The 21924-nt window shown below is 36.5% G+C and overlaps 1 protein-coding gene across 1 annotated transcript in view; it reads left to right on the top strand.

Moving 5' to 3' along the window:
• Window positions 1-21924, top strand: part of LOC149086590 (cell adhesion molecule Dscam1-like) — a 236354-nt gene that overhangs the window by 212070 nt on the left and 2360 nt on the right. Inside the window, exons 14-20 of the mRNA XM_089230963.1 lie at window positions 14325-14456; window positions 15541-15708; window positions 17232-17302; window positions 17440-17680; window positions 18273-18359; window positions 18520-18705; window positions 21488-21775. Coding sequence (XP_089087089.1) covers window positions 14325-14456; window positions 15541-15708; window positions 17232-17302; window positions 17440-17680; window positions 18273-18359; window positions 18520-18705; window positions 21488-21775 — 1173 coding nt within the window. The remainder of the gene's footprint in view (window positions 1-14324; window positions 14457-15540; window positions 15709-17231; window positions 17303-17439; window positions 17681-18272; window positions 18360-18519; window positions 18706-21487; window positions 21776-21924) is intronic.

Raw genomic sequence — 21924 nt, 5'->3', positions numbered from 1 at the left:
AATTTTCGAACTGCATTAGACTCTCGATAATTCGGCATTGCGCTAGTGCGGCCCAGTACAGTAATCCAGCGCTTTTAGCTGTTTTCTTCTTGCATTGAAGAGGAATGCATGTCCCCACATATCTGTGCGCAAAAGTTTTTATTATTTAAATGTTTAGAAGTTTATATTATCTACAGTTAACTTCTAGTGATCTGACAAACCCGGGTCTGATTTGTGCCGAATTAGCAAGAGCTTACTGTACTTACGAATATATGTGATACGCTGGGTTTTTCTTATCCATCGTTGAATTCTTTCAAATTCATATTTTCTTGATTATATTTTCAAGAAATGCTTTAGTTAGCAAGACTTCTCACACATTATTAGGCATGAACATTAATTTTATACACGATATTGTATTATATTATAGAAATTTAGTTGTTTTAATATCAAGTGGCACTTTGACATTTTTTTTGTTTACTGAAGAACTTCAGTTTGAAAATATTAGCCTCAAGATATAAGCTATTTTTTAATCATATTTTGGCTAAAAAGCTATTCAGCTGCTTTTATTATAAAGTGTTTAATTTCCCGCTTTTCAATTGATAAAGGAAGCCTTTCTTTTCAGAAATAGAGCTTTTTTTTCCCCCTTTAAATATTTTTGTTTTTTCGAACAATATTATATACAGTGAGTATTTCTTTAGTAAATAGAATATCAGCGAAAGCAACGTTCGAAAAAGAAGTCTAAACGCACGATTATAGAACTAACTTGCACACGCCCGCCCGTCCGATATTTTTGATATGCTAATGTAATTCCAACTCGAATTATAGGAAAGTGCAAAAAATATGCTGTCTCTAATCTAATCTGCTGCGCTGTAATTTAATCAGTTTTGAGTTCACCTTCATTCGTGATTTTTTCTCCTTCATTTCATCCGAATCCTCCTGATTTTCTAGTCACGAACTTGACTGTCGTATAAAGACTTTTTTTTACAACCGACATTGCGTTGATTCATTTTTTTTTAAAAATTGAAAATCATATTCACTGTCAATGAATTTGCGAATGTTTGAGTTCAGTTCAAATCAATTTCGTTCGATTTCACCTCAGTTTTGACGTGCGATGTGTGTATATGTTACGGCCAAAACATGAAATATAGCCAGTTTGCGAATTGGCTAATTTCGCTGTAAATTGGATAACCAATGTCCGATCGTTTCTTTATTTCGCACTTTAACCAGCCAGTTCGTGAAATGGCATAGAGTTATCTACCATGGTTGGAAGAAAATAAACATGATATTAAATTTATTTATTTTTATTCTTTATTCATTATCCACAGAATATCATCGTCACAATATGGCACGTTTTTTTTGCTTCCATGTGCACGCCACCATCGAACCAAAACCGATAGATGCGTCATCGGACCATCTTCAGGGGAGTACGCAGGATTGACCTTTGGAGAAGACACAAAAGACCCTGGGTGGGGGGGGGGGAGATATTTCTTTCCGAGAAATTTTCAGTTACCGCCATTCGCTTATGTGGTGGTCAAGTGGTCAGAGTACCGGACTCGCAACCGGGTTCAAACCCGCACTGGTGTCACAGTGATGGTCAGCTGAAGTTAGTTTTCTGTGGTTCCCAACTACGAGGCACGAATGCGAGCCGATATTTCCGTTAAAAAGTCTCACCACAGAGAGCATCAAGTCTACAACAGTACAAATATTCAATCACTACACTTCATTCACAAACTGAAATATAGATGGCAGCATAAAAAATTCACACACAACACTATGTAAGCACTTATACTGTTAGGTACAAATACAAACACTCACACTTCCGACACAACCTAGTCATGGGTGGTAAACTGCCCATGGCGATAGACCGGAGTTGTGCATGGTTTAAGAGAAAGAAAAGGAAGTTTCCACATTTCAAAAAGCATTCAAATTAACGGAGAGAGAGAAATTGGTTAATATAGCATATATTTTCAATATTTTCACCGAAGTATTATTTTTCCCCCTAATTTATGGTCGGTTTGGGGAGAGCATGGATCAGTGTCACTTCCCCCCCCCTCCCTCCCTCCCTCCCGCGCTTATGCCTTTGTCCGTCTTACATCAGCGCATTGAATTTTAGCCAGGGATCTCCAGCCACTTCGTTAAATGGCCGGCTGAAGTAGAAAAACACTAGTCATTTCTAATAATCGGACTTTGGCCACACCTGTAGGATAATTCGCGAATTGGCTGGACTTCGGGTTTTGGCCGTTACATATCCATGCATCTCACGCTAAGGTTGTGAGTTGAATTAAGTAAAAACTAAGTGTATACTGCTCATCCTATAGAACAGTGTTTTTCAACGTTTCTTTTCTCGCGACTCACTTGAATTGAGATTTTAAAAAGTGCAATTTTTCAATGATTTAATTAGCAACAAAGACAAAATAATTTGTTGCTAATTGTAATAAAAAGACTATCAACATTCCTGAAACACGACTTAATTATAAGTTATGAAATGATCTTTAGACTTCTATAGAAATAATTTGGATTATTTATCTTATCTTATTTGATTATAGAATCAATTTCTTTTAAAAATGTTTGGCGCCACGCCTACGATGCTCTCGCGACACACCGGTGTGACGCGGCACAGCCTTTGAAAAACCCCGCTATAGAATTCCCATGTTTACTCTCGAACTAATTAGAGGCAGATCTGCTTATAGGTGTATCGTCTTGCTAGAATACATAATTTTCGCAAAAGGCAGAAGGTAATTCCTATGATCTTCCTGGTAGGCTTTGAAATTGTCTTCCGTTTAGAAAACTGATATTGGTCATCCCATTGAATGCAAAGGTTTCCCATGAAACAACAGTCTTTTGAAACTTCTGTTAGGTTTGTGATTCAAATCGTCCCGGTAATAGTTCCGATCATCTCTGGTTCATCCCATTTGCTCTTTTTTTCATTCTTCTCTCCACATCTTTTGGGATATAGCTCAGGATGATGAATTCCGCTTGTGGTGATCATAAGTTCGTGGTTCTGAACGGTTTTTGTCACGTATAATGTCACCACTTCGCACTGGATACGTATCAAGCTATGTATTTAGAGATATTGTAGTTCATATGCCGAGAAACCTCCTTTAGTGATTACCATTGTGACGAACACAAACGAATATATAATGTCACAATCATATCTTTCTGATGTTTATCCTGGATATTCAGTTTGTTTCTTTGTAATAAAGTCAGTATTTCTTCATAGGACCACCACTACTACTACTTCACGCATATGCACCTCTTTAACATTCTTCCGGGGAATTTCTAACTAATTAGTGCGTGCAAGAACGTATTGTGTTGTTCTAACGCATTTATGTTGTTGGAATTATGGTTTTGTGTTTTACTGATGCTGCCACCTACCTTCCATATCTTGAAGTGAAAATGGCAAATGCCTGCATTTTTCGTGTTATGAACGTGTCGTGTCTGTCTGCTCTCTGTGGAGAGACTTTTTCAAATCGGAGACCGGTTCGCGCCTCAAGAACCGCAGAAACCTACTTCAGCCTACCACCGCGGTGCCGCCACTGGGGTGCAAACCTGGATACTCACGAATTTCATAAGACTAAATCACAGATTAATTTAGAATTTTGTTTTAACTCCTCACTTCCACTTACAGTACTCAGTTTTATAATTGTGTATTGAAACTTTTTTGAATATTTCTTTCAAAGGAACATTCACACTCTTTATAATTATGAGAAGCCCACAGGTGACGTAATTTCGAAAGAAAAACAGAAATCCCCTATTACTTTCAAAGATTAAGGTATCACCTTCAAAACTCGCGAATGCAGTCAAACTTGGTTATAACAACATCGAAAATTCCGCAATGTTTTGCTGTTATAACCGAGGTGTCGTTACAACCATGGTTGTTTTCAAGACTTTTATCTACAAAAAAAATTCAATCTGATGTAAACAATTAAAGTGGATGAAGTTGTTTTATTATACATAATTAAGGGGTAACTATATTTTATCAAGAAAAATACGGGACGTCACCAATTGTAGCTGAACATGTTGTCAATTACCGGCCAAAAATCGCCAACACAATTCCTCATTAATAACTCTTAGCGAGAAACGCAGTGCTACAGCAAATCTGCTGTGATTTGAAATTCATTTCACGGAAAAAAGTTCAATACCGTCTTACAAGTCCGTTGAAAGTCCAATGCCGTCTTGAAAGCATCACAGGCCTCAGCAAAGGGATTCCCCCCCCCCCTCCCATAGCTAGAAGTACCTGTCACCCAATTTACATACTCACTGTCGAAAATTTGACCAAATCTCATTTTCATGAGACCCTTTCTATACTCGAAGCCCCCAGGCCGTCCCCAGGTGGGTCCATGCGTTAAGATGGCACCGATAACGGCAAATACGTGAGATCAAGCTGATGTTTATAGTCATAATTACAATAATACATCTATAAATTGTGCAAATTATCTTCATCCCCGATTTTAGTAAGGTTTTGAACTAAAGAGTAAGCTTTGTGTTGAAAATAATGAGTTTTTCAATTACAAAGAGTCAAAAAGAGCAAGAAGTTTCAAAATGTTCCGTATGCGTGTCATATTATGAGAAATAATACGGAATAGCGACAAAAATGTGTCGTTCTATCCAAGGTTGTTCGTTTTCATCGACGTTATAAGCAAGATTCGTTAAAAAAATTTTTATTAGAATTAGTCAAAACCGGTAATTGTTGACATTATAACCGACTCGTTGTTACAACCAAGGTTGTTATAACCGAGTTCAACTGTATATCCATTCTATACAGGACATTTTTATTTCGTTTCGTCCATTCTACGAAACAGATGAATTTATGTTTTCGGAAAATATATCGATTCCTATTCAATCTATCTGATTGCATTTTATAATCGAGTGAATATGAAGCTCCTTTATTCTCATAATTCTTTTGTGATACTATAAAAAAAAATTACGCGAAAGAATTCTTAGGTTCATACTGAACATTCATTTTCGATTTCTACGTTGCTTTAATAAATCATGAAAAACAAGGGATTGCGTATCGCAATGATCCAAGTTACACGAGTGTTCGGTAAGAATATATACATTTTTAATGGGAAATCCCTTTTTTTATTCCGAATTCGTGGTTGCAGAGCCGTATCCTTCGGAGCTATAATTTTGCTATAACTACACGCATAAAGACCAACACATCTCGCTTTAAGCTTAAAAATAAAACACCATTTCAGTGAAACAAGTCGTACCACTTTGACGACGAAAAGTCCCGTTTTATATTCTCGGAGCAATAAAAAAAGGTGGAATTGGGAAAAAATAGAAACATTTTTTACGACAGAATCGCAGCAGCATTTTACAACCTTCCGTGGTTCGTAAACGGAAGTTTTCGACTGAAAGCTCGTATTGTAGAGTTGGAAAAAAACTATATAAACTGAGCAAGACACGTATTAAAAGAAACGATTTTCGAAGAGAGAGGGGTAAGTGCGAGAGAGATGAAGAGTAAGTGTCACGTAGAATACCTCCCAGTTTCAAGACGTTGTTGAAGAATAGAGTAAAAGTGTCATAAATCACTTTTCAGTGAAAAAATAAGTAGAATAAAATAATTCTTTGATTTCGCTAAAAGAAAAAAAAATCGTTGAATCGAAAAATTCTCGTTGATTCAATAAATTAGCATACCTAATACATATACTCAACATTTTCCAGACTATCGGTATTTCCTTTTCCTTTCAGATTTTTGGCAATGTTTGACCTTTTTCCTTAACATGTTGTTTTTTCTGAGTTTACTGACATGAATGAGTGTATTTACATCAAATATTTTTCATTTAGATAAAATTTTTATATACCGTATATCAAATTTTAACAATGTGCTTTAAAAAGTGTCTGAAAATTGCCGATTTACAATGTGGAAAGCAGTAAAAGATGCCAGTACGTAAGACCTATTACCAGTATTCTCCAATACGCATCTAGATGCATGATTCACGCATCAAAATTCAATTTTACTCCTCCAAATTTCGCTGAGGAGTGAAAATACTCCTTCAAATGGCAAGTGCGGTGGAACTTCGGTTAACAAGTTTAAATCGTTCCGCAAACGTGCTCGTTATTCGAATCAAACTTCCCCATAGGAAATAATGGAAACTCGGATAATTCGTTTCAAAATTATTCATTCACATGAAAATCAGTACTAAAACGGCATTCATTCTCGTACAACATAATAACAATGCAATAAAATACATATATAATATAATAATGCCAGAAATAAACATACAATACGATAATGTTTACAAATTAACTTGCTCCAAACGACGAGAGAGAGAGAGAGAGGTGGGAATATCGTTTATCTACTCTATAATATAAAATCACAAACTCGAAAAGGGCCTGTTGCTAAGCAACCAAGTGACGGAAGTTGGTGAAGTTTTGAGTGACGGAAATCTGTTACGTTTTTGTGTTACGGAAGTCGGTTACGATTTTGGGTCAAGTATTCATTTTACTCTAGCACATATTGGGACCCATTTGACCCATCGGGACCATGTTATGTGCATGTACCGAGAGGCTCCCATATCCTACAGCAGGGCCCTTAGGCTGGAATTTAGATGGCGAGCCCCCAAACCAGCTTTTCAGGGCCCCTCTGTGGTTAATTTATAGTGTGAAAAATCAAAAAGTGATAAGAATCGTTCTGGTCCTGTCAGACCTGTCCTTGTGGGGGGGGGGGGGGGGGGGTCATGCCGAGAGGTATGTATATGTATAATATACATATAACAACAGTGCTCCCAACACACAGGGTCGGGGTACCCGGGGGGGGGATTGTACGTATACCTTCATGGGAAAGTTAAAAGTTTTCATTTCCAGGGGCCCTTGATGGATCTCATTGTTTTCTTGCTGCTTTAACGTTGAAAAGTTTGCGATAGCGGAAGCACAAGATATATCCAGTCTGGGGGCTCCAAAAAATTTGCGAATTCGGTCACGGGTAGTTACGTGGTGGTCCTGGATTTTATTCGTTGGTAAAACGAATACAAATGAAAATTTTTCATGGCATTCGCACCGGGGGATGACCGACCAGCTTCCAAGTCGGGGCCCCATGTTTACAGGTTTCATTTTGGGGGCCCTGGATGAATCTCATTCTTTTCTGTTGTAGAATTTGCAACAGCGGAAGCCCGAGATAAAGCCAGTCTGGGGCCCCACTAAAAGTATGCGAATTGGTGTCCCGGGTAATAGGTTGGGGGCCCTGGATTTTATTCGTTGGTAAAACGAATACAAATGAAAATGTTTCACGGCAATCGCAGCGGGGGATGATCGACAAGCTTCCAAGTCGGGGGGGGGGCATGTTTACAGTTTTCATTTTGGGGGCCCTGAATGAATCTCATTATTTTCTGTTGCAGAATTTGCAACAGCGGATGCCCGAGATAAGGACAGTCTGGGGCCCCACTACAAGTATGCGAATACAACGGGCAACTGATTGGGGGCCCTAGATTTTATTCATTGGTAAAACGAATACAAATGAAAATTTTTCACGGCACTCGCAGTGGGGGATGACCGACAAGCTTCCAAGTCGGGGGCCCCCATGTTTACAGTTTCATTTTGGGGCTCTGGATGAATCTGATTCTTTTTGTTTTTTAACATTATACAATTTGCAACAGCGGAAGACCGAGATAAATCCAGTCTGGATTCCCCACTAAAAATCTGCGTATTGTGTTCCCGCTACTGGATGTGGGGCCCTGGATTTTATTCGTTGCAAAATTGAAAAAAATGAAAAATTTTCGTGGCCCCTTACAGGGGTGTGTCCGACAAGCTTCCAGGTCAGTGCTCCATGGGAATGTTGATAGGTTCTAATTCGGGGCCCCTGGATGTATCTCATTGATTTTCGTTGTTTAACATTGTAAAATTTGCAACACATCGGTAGCCCGAGATATATCCAGTGTGGGCCCCACTAAAATTCAGCGAATTGAATCTGGGGCCCCAGTTTCTGGGGGGTGCTTGATGAATCTCATTTGTTTTTTGTTGCTTTATCATTATTTTTATTAAAATTCGCTTCTTCAGTAGGCTGGTGCTTTCACACGTCCTTTTCCATAGCACGCTGATGAAGTGGGACGAAATAAACAAGATATGTTGTGAAGAGAAGTGGGGGGGCGGGGGGGTTGGCCGCCAAAGGCGGAAGGGGGGCAGAGCCCCTCCCTAGTATATATATAAAGAAAGACCTAGTGACTCACTTCTCTGTAAGCTTATTCTTTTTGTGTGACTTTTAAAAGGAATCTATCCAATGCACTTGATTTTCTTCCGTTTTACGATTTCTCGGAAATGGAGAGATTGCATTTTCGTTGAACAGATTCATTGCTCGCAATGCTACAACTTTATTTGATTGGTTCTTTTCCACAGAATTTTGCACAGATTGCCACATTTTATACATCTGTCTCATCTATCTAATCTCAATTGAAGCGAGGGGTTTCTCGTTTCTCTCTCCTCTTCCTCAGACGAAATCCCATCCATAAGTTCTCACTGTTGCATGCACTGGGGCGTCCATCATCGGTAAGCTCCTAGCCAAGCAGAATTTATATTTAAAAAAAAGCTTACAATGCGGCATTTAATTTCGTATCGTAGACAGTCACGCTCATACGGGTGTTCATTTTTCAAGTGGGGCACGCTGACCGGAGACTATAGGGGAGAATATTACCCAAAATTCCACAGTACGTGTGTTGACGAAAGCGAAAACCATCGGCTCAGTTGTGATAACGTGACAATAAATGAACAAAGCTCAAAATTTTTGCTCGTGATGCAAATCATCGCTCGTTAATCGAATCAAAAAGTGTTTTTTTTTTTTCAAAATTTTGCTCGGTTTGCGAATTGCGGTTGTTAACCGAAGTTCCACTTTCATGTTTTTAATAGAGTTATTATTAGAAATTGCTAGATTTCTCGTCAAAAAAGAAGGTCTAGAAACTCGTCAAAAAATTGTATCTTCGGATATAACACCGCCTACTACACTACAACTATTTCTACTTAACAGTACATGCGTTCTCCTCGTACAGACTCCATTGTAGAATTTCTAATGAATTGGTACATGCCGGAATGTGTGTTCTGGGTATATGTGTGTCCCTAACGTATTTATGTTGTCGAAGTTGTGCTCGTTTCATGTTCCTATAGGTGCTACCATATTTTGAAGTGAAGATGGTAAATTCTTTAATTTTCATGTTATATAAGTATCGTGTTGAATGTCTGTCCGCTCTCTGCGAAGAGACCTATGCACTTCCTGGCTGAAAAAAGTTGCATGTTCCAACAACGATTTTGTTGAATCGTCTTAATTATGAATCACGTTTGCATTATTTCATTCGTTGTGATGCCAAGTTTATGAATGAAATAGTTCAACACCCCTATTTTAAGCCAGATTAGTGGCAATGTTTCGTTAATAAAATTTTTTTGTTACTAATCTGGTAACTAATTTCGCTTGTAACTCAAGACAGAGTTCGATGATTCTCCTCACATTTTCAGGTCCCATAGGCTTTCGATTGAATTACTTCGACTCCGTCCTAGCGACCGCCAATAGACAGAGCCTTCATTTCCAACCCATCTCATTAATCGCAATAAATTGCAATATATATAGCGATATGACCGGAGTTGGTGTTTGGTAAAGTAGCAGTAACAGGCCATTCATGGTGGGGAATAAAAACTGATAAGTACGCAGTGGGTTAAAGCCTCGAGGGTAAACCTGGTGTTATAATTCAGTACTTTCATTTCAAACTGTCCACGAGTCAAGTCTATCGCTATTGAGGCAATTTACTAACGCTTTACCCCAGAAGAGATGAGTTGTGTAGATGTTGAAGCAAATATCCATTGTTTTAGGAATGGGTGCCAGTTATCTTTTCCTACACATTTTTCTTGCTCTTCGCAATAGAAGAAATGCATAGTAGCTCTATAATATATGTTATATATCGAGCATAGATATGATGAAAAAAGATTTCGTTTCTTTTTATTTTCTACCAAGATAAGGAAGTTGTTTTTTTCTTTTCTTTCGAAAGAAATGTCTGTTTCTTGGGTTTCTTCTGTTGTGATGAAAACCGTCGTTGCTGCCAGCAATAATAATGAATAATTGTTAGCAAACTCCGATCGGAGGAAAGGTAAAGAACGGATACACACACATAAATCTGTGGATGGGCAAGGAGAAAATGACCACAGGCACGATCTCGCAGCTGAAAGAATAAAAACTTCTGGGAACCGGAAAGAAAGAAAAAGTAAGATGAGAAATAAAATAAATCTGTGAAAAGGGATCAAAGAGAACAAAAGAAAGGAACAGGATCAACTCCCGATAATTCAAACTCCGAACTCTTTGCTACGTTCGAAACTACTGTACTGATATTGAACATGCTCACACTTCCACGAAAGAAAATATTAAGCAAAAAATTGAAGTAAACAAAAGAAAACAAAAACCAGTGATGTGAAGAAAGTGGAAGAAAATTAATGCTTTTCCCAACGTAATTCTGATGAAATCGAAAAAGTCGGAAGTTGCCCCACAATACCAAAGAACAAAAATCAGAAGGAAAAAAAGAAGCTTAAAGCCATTACTTCAGAAAACCTAAATCGAAGAAAATCCGTTTCAGACCCAAAAAAATGGCCTTTTTTATGAAATACATGTAATTTCATGTTGAAAATTGTCATTGAAATACATATTACTGAATTCATTTAAGAATATTAATATTTAGAAATTCGAATGTTGTACAGATAAATTGAATGGATGTCTTTTTGTCGTTGGTTTATAAATTCTGATCATCTTTTTTCGCCTTTGCAATCTCTATCTGAAAACATTACTCACTCTAGAATACGTAATTCGAATTTACTATGTATTTTTAATCAATCAAATGTTTACTTAGCATTCCATAGTGGTATTTTTACAACTGACTTTTTTTTTTGCACATAACCTTCAATATATTTTCAAGTTTGAGAGAAGAGCAGTTCAATATTCATGAAAACATTAAAAATCAGAACTGGAGCTCATGACAAAACAGGAATTGCCAGATACGTATTGTTTCTATGATTTCCATATGTTGAGAAAATATCCGTATCTCTGTTGCTGCCACTCTTTTGAAATAAAATTAAATCTGTGCTTAATGGGAAGAAAATAGCTTCAAAAATGGAATAAATGGTTATTTATCTACCGCAATAGACAGTGGTTTCCGCAGATTCTTGCGCTATTATATTTGGATTTGGTTTTCTGCTGTTTTCCACCTTCAAAGCACGAATGCTATTCGATCTTACATTTGGAAAAGTCTCTCGACACAGAGCATGCAGATGTTCAACACGATACTTACATAACATGAAAATTCGGGCATCTGCCATTTTCCCTTCGATATGTGAACTACAGATGACAGCACCAATATAACACGAAACAAATGTAAGTTTGACAACATAAATCCATTAAAGCTATGCTTAAAACACACACAACGCGTTTTCCAGCACGTATCAGTTCATTAAAAATTTCCCAGAGAGTGTTTACGACAGTTATATACGGTTGAATAGTAGTATTTGGATTCAGAAATTAAAATATCAGACGTTTTGTCTGGAACTGAACTGCGGCAAGCATACTCAGATTTCACACGTCAAAAAGATCTTTTCTTATGTGTTTGCTTTTGCCTTTCCAAATTAAAACTATAAAGATACTGTGAAGATTTCTGCAACTTCAACCATTTTCAAATAACCAGAGTTACACATTTTTCCACATTTAATTTTCCTTAAACATTTCAAAATTCTTGACACATCTCCCCCCCCCCCTTCCTACGAATGTTTTGTACGAAATTCTTTCAGCATTTATTATTTAATGAAACAAAAGCATTCTTCGATTCCCTGAAAAGTTTCAATATTTTAGAGTGGACGATGACCTGAACAGTCATCTTTTATCTCTTTTTTATGTATCTGCCTATATTGATATATACGTATGTACAGTACGTGTGTGTGTACGGGGGTATACAGAGACAGAGAAACTTCATACGTTCCTCGCCACAAGAAATGAATAAATAAATGTGAATATATATATAAGTTTATCCAGATCCCAAGGAAAGGAGGATATTGCGGACGGTGTTTTATATGGCTATCTAAAATTGCTTGAAGCAGTTTTCCGAGTGCATATCGGTAGAAATAAAATACCAAAAGGAGTCATAAAAAAGCTCGACTCTCTTCCCTCGACTCTCTTTCTGTAGCATTCATTTCTTTACGGAACTACGCCGAGTCCTAATCGAATGAATGGACCAGAAGGCTGAAAATTCTTCGGTATACAATAACGAAACTTTTGCTCAAGTTAAACGAAGATGTATACTATGTTCTCAAAATCTCAGACGTACTGATGATTTTTCCTAGTATGAGTCTTAAGGGAAAGGGGGGTGGGTTAACTGCACCTCTGAGACTTCAAAATGTCGATTTTTCAAACACGGCTATAATAAATATTTTATTTAATTGCAAGTCAGATGCAAAAAAATTTCGTGTCAATCGGTGAAATGGTTCTTTCAAAATGAAAGAAAGAAGTTACAAGTGTGAATGATAGCGTTAGGCCTATTTATAACGAAAAGTCTTTTGTAAAAAATTTGAAAAATGCTGCCAATGAATCTACCGGTTACATTCGAGCGAGTGTAACCAATATGCTTATTGGTTGTTTTCAAGTTTTATAAAAGAACTTTTACAAACTTTTGCAGTGTAATCCAAGGATTTATTATTATTTTTTTTTTTTTTTGTAGTCGGCTGAAATTGGTTTTCTGTGGTTCCCAACTTTGAGGCACGAATGCGAGACGATCAACCCGTTAAAAAAAATATCACCACAAAGAGGAACAGTCCTACGACGATACAAGTCGGTAATCATTATACTTCAATCACAGTTCGAAAAATAAATGGCGGATAACAAACATTACACAGAAACAAACTTCACGTTAGGTTCGCAACACGGACACGCATATTCCCAACATGTACCCATTCGTTAGAAGTACCGAAGGGGAATGTGGACGAGGTGCATGTATGATGTAGTAATACTGCAACCCCGGCCTATAAAAGAATCCATTAAACAAACTTCGAACGTGTTTTTCTCAGATCGAATCTTTGAATTTTTTACAATTCATCGGTAACATTAAAGAAAACTACTACTAAAAAAATTCTGAAATTGTTCGGAAATATTTATTCGACATGTATGTGTGAAATGAACCTCCGATTTAGCAATTGACTAGTGGAAAGTATTTTTTTTTTTTTGAATTTTGAATTCCCCCAGAGATTTTTGAAATTTTTTCTTCTTTTTTTCAACTTTAAAAATTCATAAAATTCTAACAAATGGTACGCACAAGTTCGAGGTTCATTTTACTAACACAAGTCATGAATATTCTTACAAAATTTCAGAAATTTTGGTGCAGTTTTTTTTTTTTTACTTATACAGACAAGCTGAAAAACTGCAATCTGGGAAAATTGCGTTCAAAGTGTATTTTCTTTTTGTGTGCGTGTGTGTGTGTGTGTGTGCTATATTCATTTCTTTTCTCTTCGATTTTAGAGAAAAAAAAATTGATGGATTGGTACGAAGTTTTTTCATTTGATTTTTGTGAAAATCGCATTTTTCGAAGTCATTTTTCAAAAACTGACTTTTCTTAAGGGTCGTTATATCACTTAAAACCCATTGAACTTTGTGGAGTGCCAGTTTGTTATGAGTTTGCCTTGCCATTAATTACTTACTGATCTCTGTATTCACAGACTTAACAAATCTACAAATCTATCAATGTGTAATATCGATTGAGTTCAAAGTTTTTAACTCGCCCATAATTCAAAGATTAGAAACCGTAGCAAGTAAGTCCGAAGAGAGTTAATCTTGTTCCTTTCAACCAGACTTTAAACGACCTTATATAGTCCTAACAGGTCACAACGGACTGGGCTGTGAAGGTTGCAGAAAGTTTTTGCCAATAACATTTAATAATAAGTTTTTTGACTTATGCCTGGCAGTAAAATATTAAAAAATATATAAAAAGTTCTTATGCCCTTACATATATAAGATAGTTCAATAAGTGTTCGTGTTTGTTCACTAACTCTTTTTGTGATTTCATTTTTAATTGGGTTGCTGTATTTAAGAAACATATGGCATCAATATTTGCTACGGGCATCTTTTTCTCAGCCACCTCATTGGGCATTTTGGCTGTTCTGGCTTTGTATTTGTATTTGTATTTGTATTTAAAGTGTTGGCATAAATCTAAATTTTACACAATAATGCCTAATGAATTTTTCTCAGATTCCCATTATAATAAAACGTGTGAAACCTACTACACTGGATTTTTCAGCGATGTCTGAAGCGATTAGTATATATATACATATATAATACATTAATTTAACACATGTTCTCATTTTCCAAAAGTTTTAATTTTATATATTTACATATTTCCCAGAGCCACCAGATCCTCCAAGTCAAGTTGAAGTGATTCATATATACAGCAGAAGTATACACGTGCGATGGATGCACGGTTTCAACGGAAACAGCCCAATCATAAGGTTTCTAATCGTTACAGAAAATCCGAAAGGTAAATCCTCTTTTTAATGAGATAGAGAAAGGTTCATAATTCCCATAAAAATTAAAATTTATTTTGTACGAGACGTAACTTACTATCAATTTTTTTTTTCTTAATACGCATGCATTTGAATATTTTTAAAAATTTTCATATCGATATCTCATATAGTGAAACGCCTATGTAACGATACTCCAGAGACCGGAGAAAGTTATCTTTATTTAGAGGAATTATATAGTCATAGCTGAATTATATTAACAGTTTGAAAAATGCATCGGGACCAGAGAGTTATCGTTCATTTCGCGGATTTCGTTTCATAAGACTTTCGTTGTATTTGTTATGACTGCTTAAAGAATGGAATACCTGGCAATTCATTGTGAACCGCGTGTTGTCTAAATTTATTCAGTGGTCTCTTTGTTGTACTGAAAAAAATAAACCCCCATGGCAGTTAAATGAGAATTCGCCGAGATATCGGTGATTGAAACTCTTAATTTTTGTCACTTTTCGTGTCTTGCGAGGTATGAAAACTTCTTACGAGAGTTACATAAAAAGATGCAAAATTCAAAAATCGCACACAATCACCCTTTAAATCTATTTAATTTTTACTCAATTGTGGATTCCTTTCGGAATGATAAAGACAAGTGTAAATTTTATTAATAAGCATTTTTGTTGCGTGCCTACAAAAATTTAAATTTTTATATTGTATTCCTACAACTATTATTTCACCGAAATGCCACAAACACACCTGAATTTCTTTCCTTTTTTGCCGGTATTTTTTCATATATTGTACTCTAATTTTACAGTCAAACGTGGAGCTCTTATTCCATTCGGACACTCTTTGGGAAACACCTTGCATGTGACCATCACATAAGTTCAGAAAGATATTTATCAACTCTTAATGTTGATAAATTATTCACAATGATGATTTTTATGTGTTACCGTTACTTTTTGAGAAACTGCAAACTTTTTACTTATGAAAATACAGTTATTGGAACTTTCATTCTCTTTGTAATCGCTGTTATCACATAGGTATATAAAGAACGACTTTAAGTTAAAGATAAAAGTGTTTTATAAATTTATTCAATCCATCTTTATTTAGATAATTCTGAGGAAAATATTGTGACGACAGACGTATCTGGAATTCAGACCGATGCCACAATACGAAGTCTCTCTCCTCGAACAACTTTCAAAGTGCGCGTTATAGCTGAAAATGCAATCGGACGAAGCGCCCCGAGTAAAGTGCTCACTGTTACTACTGACGACGAAGGTGGGTCAGTCACATTTTTTCAATTTACTCTGCATACAATATTCGCATCTCGGGGGGTTATACTTATTGCGATAGGCTCAAATTAATTAAGGCCGTAATTCGCTGCACGAAGTTTGTGTCGCAAATTTAAATGTTAATTTCCTGAACTATTAACAGAACCAAGTATGAATTAATTCAGAACTAAGAGCACAATTTTTTTTCCTAATCCGATACCTTACTTTTTACCCTTTCTGAGGAAAATAGAGATTTCCAATCACTGTGTGTGTGTGTTTGTCCATTAATAAAAACATGAGCATTAAAACATAAATACATCAAATTTCTTTGAAAACAGAGTGTTTTTATGACATAAATATATTTTGACAACATATAGTAAACAAATGATTCAATAATTCGTAAGTTTTACCTTTCTTTAGAGCAGGGGTGTGAAACTGCCGGCCCGCAAAGAAACTATTGGAGGCCCGTGAAGTCTCAACAGTCAGGGCTGGAGCTAGAGGTGGGCAAAGGGGGGGGGGGGCAACTGCCGCGGTCTTCAAATTTTTGTTGGGAACAAAAACAACGTCATTAAATCATGGAATTTTACAGTGATTGGTGAGGAAAAATCATGTTCCCCTCCCCTCACAAAAATCTTAGTTACAGCCCTGCTTACAAGATCCAAAGAAATACTTTTTAATGGAAAAAAGTGATTAAGTTTGTAAAACTAAATAATTTTAAGATCAAGATTAACTGATGAAGGTTGCAATGTTTAGTGTTGATTGCTCTCAATCTTTGAGTTCAAATCTTGGCATCATACTGGTTGGTGATAAATGGTGTTAATTATCGGGAAAAAGTAATTTATGCCGAGTTATCAAAAGTACTTCAATTACATTCGTTATTGTCTAAAACCATTTAATTCATCTTTTTATGATCAAAAACAAGCAGTGATTTCAATTGAAACCAAAATCAATTATAATCAATAATTATTCATTTTAGAATTCATTTATTATAATTCTTCTGTCACTTACGTTCGATTCCCATTGTGAATAGGGTTTTTTTTTTTTTTTTCAATTTAGATTTTAAAAAATGAAATATAATAATTGAAGGCCCGTATGTTATATAATCCTGAAGAAAATATCTTGGGGTCCGATCGAGTTTGACATCCCTGTATGCTTCAGAGCGTATTTTAATTAATTATTTACCAGATTATGAAAAGTAGAACAAGAAAAAAATGATAATAAATATAAACAAACTACAGATATAAATCGACAATTGTAAATAATTATCATGGTAAACTATTTGGTAAATCATTTTAATTCTAATTAAAGATAAAAAAAATTTCAAAAAATTCTATTTTTTATACGTTTAGTTAATACATGAAAAAGTTATCGTACCTCGTACTTCAATGTTCCGTCAGTATATATGGGGTTTAAAAAAAATCCAGTTATTATTCAACAGTGATCATAGTGTTCTTTCATCACAACTATCCATGACTCTAAGCTTTTTCTTCTTCTGTACGTGTGTGAAATCATGTTGTATTTCTTTTCCAGTTCCTCGAAGTCCACCTCGTAATGTGAGAGTTTTACCAGTATCATCGAATTCACTTCGAGTTTCGTGGCAAGTAAGTCGTTACGCTCGAGAATAGTCTCTTCATATTCGGTAAAATGAATAATCACCTCCCCATTCGAATCTCTTACTTCTTTTTTTTCTCCTGATTCCATCATGAATATAAGAATCAACTTTCCCTCTCCCCACCAGGCACCAGAAGGTACTGAAGATATGAGTGGATCCATAGTCGGGTATTATATCGGATATAAAGCAGTGAAATCGAGCAACCAGTACCTTTTCAAGACGGTCAAAGTGAAAGAGAACTTCCGGAGTGACATTCTTTTGACAAATCTGTCGAGTTCGACCGATTACAGCATCGTTGTGCAGGCCTACAACGAAAAGGGACCGGGACCTCAGTCGGATGAAGTTACTGCCAAGACGCTGAAATTCGGTGAGTACAAAGGTGTCTGAAATTGATTCTAGAATGATCTGAAATAAAAAAAATCAGATGTTTCCTTTCTATATTCATGCATTCCAGGGCCACCGTTACCAGACGCAAAGACTGGTGCGAAAATAATTTCAGAGGGAACTCTTCATGGGACGAAGGGTTTCCACATATTCCTTATAAGGTCAGATCTCAGTATAACGTCACCCCTGAGAGAGAGAGGACTGAAATAAAATAACTTCATATAAATAAGTGAGGTTACGTAACAACGACTGAACCTGATTTTCTAATTATTTTGGCAAGGACCTTTAAATATTAACGTTATAGGCAGGTTGACGGTACAAAAGATCAACGTTATACCGAGGACTCACTGTAGAATGTATGTCTCATGAACGTTTTTTTATAGGTGAAGCGCAGCCACTGTTTTTTTATCAAAAACAGAGAAAAACTTTTTTTTATCTTAAATCAATAAATTTTTCATGTTATAACTGCTGTGTAGCCACACTTGTCACCCTACCCCCTCTGCCGCCTGAGGGTAACTGTTGTGCATTCGTGTACTGTATACATGATTATTTGAGTTCGATATCCCTTCTTCCAGATCCTCCCAAAAGTCCAAACGTCGAAATTGTTAAAACAACAACGAATAGCATCCAGATTCAGTGGGACCATAACAGTGAAGCTGATGGTGAGTCGATCAACACATTTCTTTCGCCCTCGAACTCAAAATTGTATTTTTTGACATGAAAACTAATTTTTACAGAACATTTAATTTTATAAGCCGATAAGCAAGTAAATAAATGGTATTAACATGATCACATACTTTTGTTTTGATCTTCTGTCTTCAGGATTCTTATTGTACATGAAAGAGGACGAAGATGATTGGAAGGAAGCTACATTACCACAAGAAACTTCTTCGTACATGTTTGAAAATCTAAAATGCGGAACAGTTTACCAGACGTATATTCTGCCATTCACTAAAGATGGTAAAGGGCAGCCTAGCAAAGTGGTGACAACAAAAACAGAAGGGACCGGTACGTTTATTCATGCTAGTGTATATATAATGTCACTCTCCACTATTCATACGAAGGTTTTTAACAACTGGCTGAAGTGAAGATGAATTTCCTCTTTCTTAAATTCATCTTCTCTTTAGGAAATTGTCAAAGATATGTTTGTTCATGATAAATACACTGAAAATAGAGCTACATAGAATGCTTGTCTTAATGTGTGAAAGAATGTCGATGAAGCAAAACTGAAATTTCATATTTAAGAGAAGATTATTTATCAGAAATGACCCACATAAATCCGTAGAGTAGGTCTGTGGCAGTGGTGGTCGGCTGCAGCTGGTTTTCTTGTGATTCCGAACTTCAAGGTGCAAATGCGAGCCGATCTCCCCGATCTCATCGTCACTGAGAGCAGCAGGTCTGCAACGGTACAGTTACCCAATCATTACACTTCACTCATAGTTCGAAAAATTGATGGTAGATGGCATCACTACACATAACAATCATTACACAGGAACAAACTTCACATTAAGGTCACAACACGTACGCACACATTCCGGCATGTACCAATTCGTTAGAAATTCTGTACAAGAATGTTTACGAGTTGCATGTACGATTGAGTAGTAGAGTAGTTCAGTGTAATGGGCAAAAAACTGTCGGGCAACAATGGTTTATGGGCCTCAACAATCACTTTCCGAATGTTTACTTTGATTACCGTGGTTCCTGAGCAATGCGTTTCAGATGTGTATATGCCTTTACAATGGTTTGTCAGCATGTATGTATAATAGTTTATGCCTTTATAATGGTTTGCCACTTTTTCAATCCTCCCAGTAATGAGAGCTTTTTGAATGGGCGTCAGAATCATTTTATTTATTTATTTACAATAACCCCCAGAAGGCATGAAATGCACTTATACTGGAAGAAAAAAAAAAAAATAATAATAATAATAATAGTCAGTACGGGAAGCACTTCGCATACGGAGTCAGGTCGAAATCCCCAATAGTGGAAGCGAATCTTGCGTAGGAGGCACATACAAGTTCTGATGGAAGACTGTTCCATCTTCTTGCCACACAGCATCTATATCCGTGGAAAAAGCAATCCCTTCTAGCCGTTGGTATTCTTATTTGGAAGCGATGCCTACGTAGGTTAACTCGCCTGTCTATGATCTCAAAGAAAAGCTCTCTCGAAGGTAGATAAACAATTTGGTGGACTAGTTTGTAGCACATCTTCAGATCTGCAGCGATTCTACGCCATTCCAGTGAGTGTAAACCCAGAAATTGAAGTCTCTGGCAATAAGATAGACCGCTCATGCCAGGTATTCGTTTAGTAAACGACCTCTGTGGCTTTTCGAGGAGCTGTATGTCCTTGATTTTGTAAGGGAATCAGTGTTAGATCATAGAAATCAAAAATTTAAAAAAAAAATTGCCGATTTTACTGTAGAAATGTGGAAATTTAGTGAAGTTTTCCGCCACCTCAATAATTTTAAAAACTTTATTGAAGTCTCGATTTTTGAAATATTGAGTTCGCTTAGAGATATACGAAGCCCAGAAAATTAAATATGAAGTAATTAGCCGGACCTATATATATACTTTTGAATTGGATATTCATACAATAACATTGATTTCAACTCTTTATTTGTATCTTCTCAAGCATTAAAATTAATGTCTCCGGATTATCTTTTAATATATTCACTACATAAATTCATATAGTTTAGGATGTTTTAAAATTAATTATGGGCCCGTAAAGTACATCGAAGAAATTCCACAGCTTTAACTAAGCATTTTTGGAAGCAGAAATAGGAAGATGGATAACTTGAAGTTCAGGGGGGAGGGGGGGGGGGAATCGAAATACCTAGTGGCCCCTTAAAAAACGAAAAAAATCTTTCTACGTTTCTTTAAATCTAGATTTGTTTCTTTCAGGAGTCGCGCAGGATGTCGCCATGTCGGTTAACTTTGACACGGTTTATATGTCCCTCAAAGAAAGAGGGAGATTTCACGTGATCCGAAAAGCCTCATTAAAGAAAACCCGGGCAGTGCCGGGTATTATAGCTAGTAACATATATTTACTACAATTAAACTTTCCAGGGCCGCTGCTGTGTGGGGGCGCAGCAGGCGATTCTGGTGCCCCGAGTGCTGGGCTAGGACAACAGTGAAATTCCTACAATTAATTTTAACCATGTAGTCAATTAGAAAATTTATGAAAATATGGCTTTTCACAAGTAAATTTCTCCCCAAACACATTTTTTACATGTTTGTATAACCAGATGGACATGAAAATGAATATAAAATTTAGTATTCACTGAGGGTATGTGTCATTACATTTTACTTTGAAGATAGGCCACAGCAATAAGTATTCAATATTATTGAGTGCTTTTACTACCCACTAAAACGGTAGCCATTCATCCGACTTTTCTTAAATAATGTACGGAAAATGGATAGGACTAGAAACTACACTTTACCTTCCCCCCCCCAACCCCTCCTATTCGGTTTTCCCCCACAGATAACTGAGTCCGATTGTATTTACTGTATGTTAATATTTTCTGAGAAAAGCATATATACATTGAAATCTGTGTAAGTGTCATTTATTTTTACATCAGTCTACATGAATTTTCTGGCCAATATACAAAGTTGTAGTTATCCTACAATTCTTCCCTGAAAAATGGTTTTACTTAGGTGAACATTATACAGGGGGATGGGTCAACTTAGCAGGTTTCACTATACATGCAAAATAGTTCTTTGATTTCTGCATATGTTCTATGTCTGTGTTTAAAAACATAGCTAATTTTTACCTGCGCCAATTTCTGTTCTCGTAGCACCCGTTCAACCAACGAAAGATCAATTTTTACAAGTGAACGCTTCATCGGTTACAGTTTTCCTATCCGCTTGGGACGATGGAGGATGTCCTGTGACTCACTACACTTTACGCTACCGATCGCATCAAGAACAGACTTTCACGGAGATTCCCGTTCTGTCATTAAGACCTAAAGCTTTCATAACCGGACTGAATCCCGGTCACTGGTACAAACTCATCGCTGGAGCACACAATAACGCTGGAAGCAAAGAAGTTGAGTTTGATTTCCTGACTAGAAGAATGGAAATCGGTACGTACTACCACAGCTCTCTTACTATCGATGCACGCACACAAAACATCGAATTCGACTCGTGTGTTTCATTGCGCGTTCTTATATGTTTGGTAAAAAAAATCAACCTGAGAATTTATTGTCGCGTATGACTCACAAACGTTTATTCA

Source organism: Pholcus phalangioides, unplaced genomic scaffold (assembly GCF_987345545.1).
Source record: "Pholcus phalangioides strain wild (caught in Gottingen) unplaced genomic scaffold, Ppha-v1.0 ptg000004l_1, whole genome shotgun sequence".
Lineage (NCBI taxonomy): Eukaryota > Metazoa > Arthropoda > Arachnida > Araneae > Pholcidae > Pholcus > Pholcus phalangioides.
The sequence above is the reverse complement of the archived record's forward strand: the minus strand, read 5'-3'. Positions and strand labels throughout refer to the sequence as shown.